Genomic DNA, 13,087 nt, shown 5'->3' with positions numbered 1-13,087 from the left:
ATGCCCCTTCTGGATCCAGGGATCAATTGAATTAATCGGCTCTCATTCATAATCTCCCAGCGCGTTCAGGCGATAACATATGGGAGCCAGCTTACAAGGCTTTGTATAGTCTTGGGGCACACGGTAATACAGATTATTCAACTGGGATGGAATAGGTTTTCAATTCAAGATGACATCTGGGGACACTGAGTATATAGTCTAGTAATAATGATTGATGGAATGAGAAATTACTATGACATTGAATGCACTGTCAATGAGGATATTATGTAAAATTATGTACTTGTAATGTGGTTTTATCGACTCTCTGTTTTCTCAGAAGAAGTGTACGTGAAGACATAACAGGCACTCAAAATAAACATCACGGCGTCAAAATACTTCTCTTACTAGTGATTGTTTAGTGAGTATAAGAGCTTGCAAAGGAATTGCCTTTTCTTCAGTATTGTGAGGGAGTATCGATGTTTTATTGTTGTTCTTTCTATTTGTGAAGGAAACACGGTTGATCCGTGATATACACGTGCACGTTCAATCCTTTGAATCACTGGCTACGAATTATTTGCTACTTTGGTAGGCAAAAGAAAAAATAGAATGGCGGCGTAGAAATATCTCCAGGGTTGGAATTGAAGACAAAGTGTTATGCTCTGATGTATCATGAGGCCGGTAAGTCCCTGGCACACACGGCAAATACAGAGGTCCTGAGACACCACAAAAATCTACACTTGGTGACTTTCCATAAGTGAGCACATAGCGATCCGCCCAAAAGACAAGCCAAGATCCATGATGGGGGAGGGGGGGCAACTGTATCGCTGTCCAAGTTAAAAACGCACACCCCCTTAAATCCCACTCCATGACTAGGTGCCATGACTAGCTTTACATTTATTCCGTCTCTCTCTTTATTCCAGACTCAGTCAAAACCACTTAGTCAAAGCCAAGGAGGATGAGTGGTCAAAATCACGTCATTTGCCATATGCTCTTGATACTACAGAAATTCAGAATTAAAAGCCTCATACCAATGATCTCTGTATGACGCACGCACTACCCACGTCTTCCAAGAAACCTGTAACCCACAGTCTGTCGTCTTGGAGTTTTGATACCTTCATTTAAAAAAAGGAAGGTATTTGTTTTCAGTTTGTTTGTTTGTCTGATGTGTGTACGGGTCCGTTCCCCCTGGCCCGGGTACCGTACTACTACAAGCTAAGGTTGACCGCCTAGCGGAAAATGGTGTAACTGGAGACTTGAAGGATGGGGACGCTGGTTTGGCCCGTGTTCAAAGTTGGTACCACAGGTTTGGCTCGGGTACAAAGTTCCACATTATGGTAGGAAAAAGCATAGATAAAATTAGCGAAAAAAACATGGAGAAAATTTCACAGAGGAATATGAAATGTTTGATTTCTTCAACAGTTACAGGAATAATTGCTAGACACTTGGAAAGTATGGGGAGGTGAGAAAAATTTCACCAAGAACTTTTCAAAGGCAAGAAGCTGAAGAAGAAGCCGTATATCTGGCTTAAGATTACTTCCTAACACACACCCGTGATCTGTGGGACGGAAATGGAAGATTTCGTTCACATTCCTACCCAAGATTATGTCTTTGAGTTTGTCGCCATGGCAGACAAAGGTGGGAAGCTCTATACGAATACCATAACACAGAGCCCGTGCACAGAATTGTCTTCGCTTGGCTACTGATCGTATCTCAATAAAGCAGATAAATGAGTCAGCATTTTACCTCTCACCCTTCAATATTTTTATCATTACCTTCTGAAAATTTTGACCTGTTTGTCTGTGTATGTGATTGACCGGTGCAATATGCAAGCTCTGCTGCGATTGTTTGTGGTACAGTTCGTATTTATGTCGCATGAGGGCGTGAGTGAGCCATCAACCTTGAATCGTGTGCGTGTGCGTGGGGGAAGGGGAGGGGGGGATGCAAGAGAGAAGGAGTGAGTGAGGGTTTTGTGGACGTTCATTTTTTTTTACATTGACGGGGGGGGGGTGTATGCGGGTAGGCCGAAGATGTGAAGGTGCGCTTCGATTCCAGCGTCATGCCGTGGTACTGCGTCGCGACTTCTTGTTGTTAGTTAACGTTGTTACAATTATACATTTCTGTATCCTCTGTTCTAGACTTGTTTAATATAGTCTTCGATTCGGGGTAGAGATAGACTTCGGGCCTGGTAAACGGGTTACCCCCCCCCCCCCCCATTCCCCTCACACAGCTTATTTGCACATTTACGGTAGCAAATCCTTCCTTTTAAATGTGTGACTAACACATCTCATTGTACGCGTTGTCATTGGAACTATATGGGAGTAGGAAACGACAATTACGAAACTCGTGGGAATTTCACACACAAAGCGCATTCCTTAATTCCGTATGTAGACAACTTAGAAAAGCCACTAACTGCGACAGGTGTAGCACTAACGTACAGGCAGGTAGAACAAAGCTCCGTTGAAATCACCTGCGTGTCACACCTGGTTCTACCGTGACGCCCTTTCTGATGGTTTCCGGCCTTGCGGCGGTGTACCGACAACCACAACCTGGATTGGTCCAACATCTTTTATGACTGATAAAATAAACTTTTGTAAACGGGAAGGCCAGAACCTTGGATCAATTCATTACATACTCATCGTCTAAACTTAGCCAAAGCAAAATCTCTTTCGGAAGCTTATGTTTGTTTAAGAGTTTAGCGGAATGAAAACCTGTATCAAAACGCCCCTAGCGACAACGATGTCGCATATCAAGACATCTCCAGCTGACGCTAGACTGGGGGGTCTGCAAAGTGTACAGACGAATTAACAAACGCCTATCATGCGACAGCTTTGCAAATCTGGGTTTCTTCCGGCTAGAATGTTTCGACCATAAGAATTGAAAGCCATTGTATAAGAATGTAACAGCCTCTGTCTAACAAAACATGAAGTCAAGGGAATTAATGTTCAGTCCAGCATATAGGTACATGTATACGTATGTTCCATGGTTCTACATCTATAATCATGGAAATGTCCTGCAGTTACATTCTTTCTTCATTTACAACTACAAAGTAGGAATAGTATTGCTATGCCAACCTAAAGACAACCTGAGCTCTGTGTATATACTGTAATTCATCATTTTTTTCAATGTACTGTTATGTTCACGGTTTTCACGGGGACGATTGTAACGTGAACTTATCATTACTGATAACAAATAATACACAGACTTTTTCATGTGCACTTGCCGCGACAGTGAACATTTAGTTCCGAGAACAAGTTAAATAGTCTCAGACCGTGAAAGTTTGGTACCAAGAAGACAAAGTGAATTACAGTATCTTTTACTCAGTCCTAATTAAAAATCGCACCATTTTACCAACCTGAACACATCCTGAGCTTTATGTATCTTTTAATAAATCTTAAGAATATGCAAAGTACGTTGATTGGAAAATGATGTTTCTGAATGGTACGGCACGAGACAAATATCTACACAATCTTTACCGAGGCACGCCATCATTTTACAATCTCGAGGGACCAATAAAACATAAACGTGTCTGACGCTTAAAGATGTATATCAAGATTCATTGACTCCATGGTACAAACAATTTAGAACTCTTCATCCACAGAAACAAAGGACATTTTTGTAAGAATAAGAAATGTCTTTTATCAGTCAAAACTTTCACAAACGCCAGTTCACCAAGTCAGACTTTTGGTTGTATAGTAGTATATATTAGAGATGTAACGGTAAAAAGGATTCCCTTTGTTCTAAAGATAAATAAAATATCTATACGGTATATTATATTTGACGTTTAATAACTTCAAAGTTTGATTTCATTAAAACCCGTTAGAATCATGCATAGAAAACGGCATGTACGTGTAGTCTGTATTTATCAATATAATACGTGCTTTACACAGAACATAAAAGAAACACCGAAAATTCTCAAGTTAAGAACAAAGGATTTGGCTTGGCTTGAATATATCCCACTCCACGTTTTATCGCATTTAAACAAGCTTGATTTGTCTGAGAACCTTTAGAATCTTCCGCCACAAGCGGCTTGTGAGTGCAGTTTTTAAGTGTTAATATAACATGCAGTTTTACCGCAAAAGAGACCGGCCAAACATTTGAAAAATGAACAAAGGATTTGGCTTGTTGTCATGTTTGGTTCTGTTTGACTAGGGACCCGCCGTCGGCAAGAGGCGACTTGTCGGACCGGTCGGACCGCCGGTATCTCTTGAGGCGCTCCTCGGGAACATCTGCCGCACGTGGCGCCGATACTTTCCGCCTTTGTTATTCAATCACTTTTGTCGGGAAAATTGGCCATAAAAACGCCCCACGTCTTGTGTCCGCACTCATTTTTCTCCAGACTTCCACCGAGAGCGTGCAGACTTCTTCCCGACTTCAGTTCTACACGTCTTTGTTCGTGGGATATGGAGAGAGCAGCCGACAGTCCCCGCCCCGCTGGCTACGCCGGGTCTCGTGCCGAGTGGGTCCTGAAGAGAGCCAACGACTTCGACACCAAGGCGCGCTCGTTCCGCTGTGGTGGGTGCGAGCTGCCGGCGGCCTGGGTCTGCCTGGACCCGGTCTGCGTGTCCTACAACCGCGACAGAGTTGTACCGCTGTGTGACAACTGCGACAAGCGGTGCCACCCGACCTCCAGCCCCGCCATGCACAGCCACCGCCGCCTGGGAGTCGTCCTCTACATCTCCATGCTGATGCTGCACCGCTACCAGAAGGTCGTCGGTCTCGTCATGGCGGCTTCTCCCGACAACAGCCGCCCGTCCACCCCCGTCTCCACCCGCCCCGACGAGGTCACCTCCACCCAGTCTCCGACCAGCTCGGGGCGACTGACACCTCCTCCCGTCTTGTCACCGCCCGAGTCCCCGGTGTCATCCCTCCCGCCCAGCCCTGACAGCTCCGTGAGCAGCACGAAGAGGAAGCGGCGCAGCGACGACATCACCACCGAGCCCGCCGCCAAGGTGAGCCGCTCCAGTCCAGACCGCTCGGGCCGCTTCTCCCTTGCCGCCGACCTGCGGCCCATCCACGAGTCGTACGGCCGGATCCTGAAACGTCTGAGAGCGGACCGGTCCCTGTCCGTCTCCGTGGCCTGTATGCACGAACCTTTCGGCAAGCTGACCGTCAGAAACTACGCCGCCATCGCCGAGCTGAAGATCGTGGATGCCAAACTGTACATCTCCGTGCTGGACAGCTACATGCGGCGGGGCGACGGGAGCGGCACGCTGTCGGGGTTCGAGCGGGAGTGTCGGCAGGTGCTGTCCGGGTGCGTCCGACAGGTGGCCGCCATGAGAACCAGGAGAGAACTCTTGTCCTGCTCTTAGTAAAGACTTCGACTACAAAGTGTAGCACCCCAGATGTACATAAGATACAAAGATTATTGTAATTTCCCTTGTGCAAGGAACATGTTTGCCAAAGCTGTACCATCGTTACTTTTACCGTTTACTTCACAGCACTTGTAGCTTCTTTTTTCCTGTATATAATGTATATACACATGTGTTTGTAAGATAACGTACTCACTTGACACTTGTTTCATTTGCTTCTTGATGTGCTTGTTCAGCTGTTTGTTTGTTTAACATGCAAAACTGACACATTGTTTCTTTTGAGAATAAAGAAAGTGTACACCTTATTTTATTGTCTCTGTTCCATTTCTGCCACGTTTGGCTTACAATAGCATTCGCCTCAGTAAGGTACGAAATAAATATACATATTATATGTATATCAAAACATATACCGTAGAAATCGTAAAAACAACATCAGAAGTATATAAGTGGCTCCCAATACATTGTATTATGTAGATAAACAATAAAAACACGTTAGATTGTAGGGTATATGTTCCTCACCAAAAACGACATACCAAGATGAAGCTTTAGATGCAGCCATTTTCAAACTTAACGCCACAGAGTCCAGGGGTGCTTAATCATTTGCACGAACCTTACGAATCTTCTGTGATACGCACGAATCACTATGCGAAAACCTACGAATTTCACGAAAACCGCAAGAATCACTATTCGAATAGTAGTACGGTACTAACCTAATGTGACACGCACGAATCATATGTGATACTCAGGAACCTTATACAAACCGGCCAAACAATTTGACGTACTCATTAATCTTAAAGGTTGGCCCTTCAGTCCCTGCAAACTACACCATGAAGGTGTAAATGGATCAGTACTGCTAAAGAAAGTAACATATACCCGACCGTATACTTTTCGACTAAGCATAATCTATAAACAGCACAGGTACCGTACAGGTCCAGTACTGCAAATATCCTTCGAAGTATTATGTAGACCAGAGCCTGTGGTTGAACGATGCGGAAGCTTCCCACATAGAGCTCATACTGGTGGTCACTGATACCCGTACTTATGACCTTATGTAAGATCTTAATTATGGGTTTTCTAATCGTCGAACTAAATGCCCCTCCCCACGTGATTCCAAGAGTTTCATTCAGACCCAAACCTTATGGGGTGGACCTTCCTGGATGTGTGGTATAAGAACTTCGGTATGTTGTAAATCGTTATAGTTCTAAATACTCATGTGAGATCTTACATGTAGTATGTTATTTATAATCGTTGAAATCTTACAGTGTGTAGTTTTGTTGTCATCGCAAAAAGCGACCTTGCTTGTCTTGGGGGCGAAACTATGCATGTATAGCATGCAAACGCAAATAACTCCACCAGTTCTACTGAAAGATACTTTTCTGAATATAGTCATCTTCTATGAAGTACTGTAACAATCTTTTTTCGTTGAACGTTGGGTTAGTTTTCATTTCCACCCGTGCTCCGTCGGCAGCGGAAGTTTTCCACGCTGCATTGTTTCCACCGTTACTTTCAAAATGGCTCCCCACAGTCCCACACAGATGTCGTCATCATTACGTCATTATACCACAGCTATTATCGCCTCTTTTTCAGCTTCTCTTCAGGAGGTTTTGTTTAGATTTTCGTGTATTTTATCACATTTTTCGCACCCAATAGTCCAAAGCCCTTGATGTAGCGGCGGGCGTTTTGGCGGCACCAAAGACAAAGGCATGACGGTAATGACGTGTCTATTGTTTTACCTGCCCAGGTGAGCTTTCCCGCCGTTTGACGCTGTGTGTGGTTTGTTTTTAAACCTTCACAGTGTGGAAATGCCACTATCTTACCTCTTTTATACTTTTCAACTATTCCATTTTCACACAAGCCACATATTTCAACGCCTACATATTTGATATTGCTCCTTTCTGTTGTACATTGTATCAGACTTTTAAAAAATCTTGACATATTAGAGTGTATATCTACATATATGAAAGTTTCCCATAAATTTAGTGGCACTATTAAAAGGATTTTACCATGGTCAATATTGACCAAAGGAGGCCAATATGTATGTATGGTACCTACAGTGTGACATGTCACAGTCAGACCTGGACAACTTACTACACTTTCTTCACATCACACCTGTTTTATTTTCGTGGTACTATTTGTCATGATGGTGACACAAGTGTTTGTTTTACCTCTGAAGATCCCAACAATAGGATTACTTACCACATTTTCCAGACAGACATGCCGACATTCTATTTTTTTCTTTATATCGCCGCATTTTGATGTGTATTATGACTGGGATCGTTGGGAATTTCAAATATCATGGAGTTTATGCGATAGAAATATTCCAGCGTAGTACATCTACGTAGCGTACTTATATAGTGTACTTGAATACTCTGTGATTATGATACAGTCTATATTTTATTATTATAGCAAAGTCATGATGTGTATTACTCATCAAAGAAGAGACATACAAACTCCATTGTCACCAACCTGTAAGAATAGGACTGGTAATTATAACGTCTATCGGCACGGCGGGAATATCTGGGCAACTTGGCTTTGTTAGAAAAATTACCCCGTCAAATGTAAAGAAAACATCGTTGATTTGCATGTAAACATCGCGCTAATAACTGACGTCTAAATTGCTCCTAATTGGAGACAAATACAAAAGCTGCTTTCATTGTAAACTTCAAGAAACTTTGCCGTGAACCACAGACGTCTTATATGCATGTTGTATCTTTGAGGGATTCTTAAAATCAAAGATTTGCATGTAAACATTGCGCTAATAACTGACGTCTAAATTGCTCCTAATTGGAAAGACAAAAATTGCTTTCGTTACAAGGTTCAAGAAACGTGAAGTAAAAGCATTCACAATTTCTTGGAAAGTGACACATGCTGAATACATTTCAGGTCATCAGCAAAATAAGCAAATGTTTGGGAGTAAAGTACATCAAATCACACCTGTTTTATCCTCGCGGTGCCTTACATTTTTTGTGAGGATGATGAAACAAGTCTTGGTTTTCTTTTCATAATTTGTCAACAAAAGTCATATTTTCCATATGTCCCAGACATACTGGCATTCGCCGTTGTTGCCAATGTACATTGTGAGCGTGGTGACCGTCTGTTATCTTTACCGATACTCTCCCCTGTACGATACATGCAGGCCATAGACCCGGACAACTTTCTACACTTTCTTCACTCTGACGTCAAACCACGGAGGTTGAAAAGAGGACACCTCCTTGGTCAAACTTCACTTCACACCTGTTATTTCCTGCGCTACTTTTTGTTAAGATGGTGAAAAAGTGTTTGTTTTACCTCTGAAGATCTCAACAAAAGGATTACTTACCACATTTTCCAGACATAGCCTGTGTTTACACAAGCTCTCGCCGGCTGGGCTTAATGACCCCCTCTATCGTAGGGCCGGCCGCTAGGGGCGCGATTTTAGTCAGGCTATTCCAGACAGACATGCCGACATTCTATTCTTTTTATTACATTCGCGGTTCCTTGAAGAAAACGCAATGAAAACACTGCAATCCATCGAACAATAAATATCAATATTCCACAACCATGAAATATTCCTACATTAGTGATATACATCAATTTTAGACCGTTTAGGCTCACTTCTAGATCCAAGGCTAGCTAGATCCACTGGGCCAGATACGTGTACAATACTGTATGAAAATACGTGGAAACGAGGGACATCGTATACTCCTCTTTATATAATGTCCTCAATACAATATTTATCGATGCTGTCGTGTATTGAACGTTTTTCAATCACTGTAAGATTTTACGGGTCCTTCCATATCACATATATCTATTCTATAAGAACGTGGTAATTATCAAATACTAGTATGTTCTACAGCAGATTGGTGGAAAGCCTATACCGCAAGACAAGTTGATTGAAATATGTTTTTTTTATTTTAAAGATTAATTGAACATGTCGATTTCGTTGAGTTTTCAAAGGTTTGGAAATAATTTGCTATATGTCACACCTGTTTTCTTGACAGAACGAAAAGGAAAGCGACTTTCGCACAATGAACTTCAAACTACAAAACAAATATTCAAAATACTGGTAAGTCCTAGAATTGCACTTACCAAGGAATAAAGGCTAATATGTGCTTGAGTACCAAGGAGTAAAGGCTAATATGTGCTTGAGTAAGTCTGTGATATGTTGTTACAATCAGCTGGGGCTGATCACGAGTTTCAAAAACCTTTCTAGTAACAAATCAGTGTTTCATGAATTAAGCTATTTTTGTAATGTGAGAGTTGTCACATGAAGATACATTTATTCATGACATCGAGTCCATTGGAATCTGTCTATAGCCAGTCTCTTGAAACTTTCAACAGACTACAGTTTGAGCTAGTCGTGGAATATTGATACTAGTATTTGTTGTTTCCCCTGCTTTCTTTAAGAAAAATGTGTATGCGTTCACTTCAAAGTTTCATGAACTTTACAATGAAAGCAATTTTCTTTTTTTCCAATTAGGAGTAATTTAGACGTCAGCAATTATCACGAAGATTTCATGCAAATCAACGATGTTTTCTTTACATTTGACGGGGTAATTTTTCTAACAAAGCCAAGTTGCACAAATATTCCCGCCGTGCCGATAGACGTTATAATTACCAGTCCTATTCTTACAGGTTGGTGACAATGGAGTTTGTATGTCTCTTCTCTGAAGAGCAATACACATCGTGACTTCACTACTACATTTGTATCACAAAATATAGACTTTGTCATAATCGCAGAATATTTAAGAACACTACGTAGATATACTACGTTGGAATATTTCTATACCGCAAACTCCTTGTTATATGTATATATAATGCCAGAGACCCAATCAACAATACACATCAAAATGCGGTGACATAAAGAAAAGAAAAGGTGGAATGTCGGCGTGTCTGTCTGGAAAATGTGGCAACTAATCCTTTTGTTGAGATCTTCAGGGGTAAAACAAACACTTGTTTCACCATCATGACAGAACAAGTATGATGTGAAGTCTCACGTCGTGAACAAGGAGATTGAAAAAAGAAGTGTGGAAAGTTGTCCGGTTTGTGACATGTAGGTATCATACAGGGGAGAATGAACTAATCACGACTGATGAGATACTAATAGTTATGAATATATTGTTTACTGTTCTTGTAGGCAAACAAAGCACAAACTCTTGGTAATACATGTAGTTCATGAGTCCTCATACACACGTACACGAACCGAAAACAAGCCATAGCCTTCCTATAAACGCATGTTCCTAAAACAGGATTTTGTATGACTTATGCAAAGCGGTCCTTCTTGGTTCATGTAACTATGCTCGAACCTCCAACGTGTAACAATGCATGAACCTTCTTGGTTGTTGTTGTGCGAAAGTTGCTTTCTTTTTTGTTGCGTCAATGAAACTTTATCTTCCATAGATTGATGGAAAGTATTTTCATTCCTGAATTGTTTAGGAATGATTACAGACGGTTATCACGTTCACAGTGTACATTGGCAACAACAAAAGCTCCTTGGTCTGGGCTTGGTCTGGGATGAAAAATATGCCTTTTGTTGAAATTTCATGAAAGGAAAACAACAATAGTTTCATCGTCATCACAAAAGATGAAAGGTACAGTGAGGATAAAATTACTCTGACTCATAAATCATTTCTATTTATTGTTTTGCTGACGGACTGAAATTGTGAATGTTTTCACTTGAAGATCCTTGAACCGTGCAATGAAAGTCATTTTCGTCTTTCCAATTAGGAGTAATTTAGCCGTCAGCAATTAGCGCAATGTTTTCATGCAAATCAACGGTGTATTCTTTACATTTGACGGGGTAATTTTTCTAACAAAGCCAAGTTGCCCAGATATTCCCGCCGTGCCGATAGACGTTATAATTACCAGTCCTATTCTTACAGGTTGGTGACAATAGAGTTTGTATGTCTGTTCTTTAATGACAGAGATGAGTAATACACATCGTGACTTTGATACAGTCACAAAATATATACTAGTACTTTATCATAATCACAGAATATCTAAGTGCACTACGTAGACATACTATAAGCTGCAATATTTCTATGGCTCAAAGTCCATGTTACATGTATATACAATACCAAAGACCCCCACCAAATACACATCAAAATGCGGTGACATAAAGAAAATAAAAAAGAATAGAATGTCGGCATGTCTGTCTGGAAAATGTGGTAAGTAATCCTTTTGTTGAAACCCTCAGAGGGAAAACAAACACTTGTTTCACCATCATGACAAAAAGTACCGCGAGAATAGAACAGGTGTGATGTGAAGGTTGCTTGACGTCGGGGTTAAGTTTGATATCAGTCTGTGACACTGCAGGTATCATACGGGAGACAATGAACTAATCTCACCTGGTGAGATAATTATGCATCTATTGTTTACTGTTCTTGAATGAAAAATCTACTTTCGGACCTGTAGGTGGTAATTCAGTAGGTACGAAAAATAATCCATACCGTTTCAATCTTTCAGTGTATGTTTCTACCAAGTTTTATTTTTGCAGGAGCGGACCACTTTATGTCTCCTTTCAACCTCCATGATTTGAAAGAAAACTGCACAGAGGAAATGTAACGTCCCTTATGTGATGTGGTTTTGTCTATTTCAAGATTTTTGAAGGCTGATACAGCGGTGAGGAGCAAGGGGTCAATCACTGACTGGTACTTGTGGGATGCAACTGAATTTTAAACTTAATGTTTGGAACTATACAGATAACAATGGCATTCAACTTAATCCATATGAAAAGGAAACTGCATATGAAAAGATCAATTCTATCCTTGTAAGGATGTATTAGTAGCGAACTAAACCACACACAGCGTCAAACGGCGGGAAAGCTCACTTGGGCAGGTAAAACAATAGATACGTCATTACCGTCATGCCTTTGTCTTTGGTGCCGCCAAAACGCCCGCCGCTACATCAAGGGCTTTGGACTATTGGGTGCGAAAAATGTGATAAAATACACGAAAATCTAAACAAAACGTCCTGAAGAGAAGCTGAAAAAGAGGCGATAATAGCTGTGGTATAATGACGTAATGATGACGACATTTGTGTGGGACTGTGGGGAGCCATTTTGAAAGTAACGGTGGAAACAATGCAGCGTGGAAAACGCTGCTTGTTCCTGAAAGTGAAAATCCGTTGTACCATGGACGTAGAATGGTCACCCCTTCTGACTGAACCAGCTTGGAGTTGAGTTGTTAGGAGCGAATATGATAAAGACCATTTTTGAGGAGGAAGGTTTAATAGTCTGGTGGAATCCTGTTGGCTTCCAACGGTCGCTCTCCGAAGTAAAGCTAACAAAACTGGATTCAAGACAACAGACTTGAAAGCAAAAAGTTCAGAGCGTACCATACAATATTACTTGTGCTGTTGAAAGTTAAGCTGAACTTTTACAGGAAATATTTTGTATTTCCATATGGGAGTTTCAATAAGCATTAGTTACCATGATGATATTGTAGGATTATTGAACCGCCCTTGCATACGATGTCATAAGGTATGGTAGGTTCCTATAACCGTCGAATGTGAGCGAAACGTCAATCATGAAGCAATTGTAACTGGTGGTTATGAATCAATTAGAGCCTTCTCGTTTGCCAACGTCATATGGTTATGTGATGATCATGATTAACAGCTCCTTGACCAATACCAATTTCGACGTCCCACACTGTACGTCGTGTATGTCAGGGGAGGGGCGCATTTTGTAAGGGGAATTAGAACCCACAATTAAACTCTCACACAGGGTGATAACTACAGGTATCAGTGGCCACCCGGGCGGGGTCTATACGGGACTTGAATAGCCGTACAACAATAACGTGTGGAAAACTTCCGTTCAATTC

At 41.5% G+C, this 13,087-nt stretch overlaps 1 protein-coding gene across 1 annotated transcript; it reads left to right on the top strand.

Annotated features, from left to right (window-relative positions):
- Window positions 1–597: 597 nt before the first annotated feature.
- LOC118432588 lies at window positions 598–5,593 on the top strand. The gene is made up of 2 exons (XM_035844219.1): window positions 598–657; window positions 4,316–5,593. Exon 2 carries the CDS (start codon window positions 4,380–4,382, stop codon window positions 5,286–5,288), a length of 909 nt encoding a protein of 302 aa, XP_035700112.1. The 5' UTR covers window positions 598–657; window positions 4,316–4,379; the 3' UTR covers window positions 5,289–5,593.
- Window positions 5,594–13,087: the final 7,494 nt, after the last annotated feature.

Source organism: Branchiostoma floridae, chromosome 15, assembly GCF_000003815.2.
Source record: "Branchiostoma floridae strain S238N-H82 chromosome 15, Bfl_VNyyK, whole genome shotgun sequence".
Classification (NCBI taxonomy): domain Eukaryota; kingdom Metazoa; phylum Chordata; class Leptocardii; order Amphioxiformes; family Branchiostomatidae; genus Branchiostoma; species Branchiostoma floridae.
This window is presented reverse-complemented; position numbering and strand designations above follow the sequence as displayed.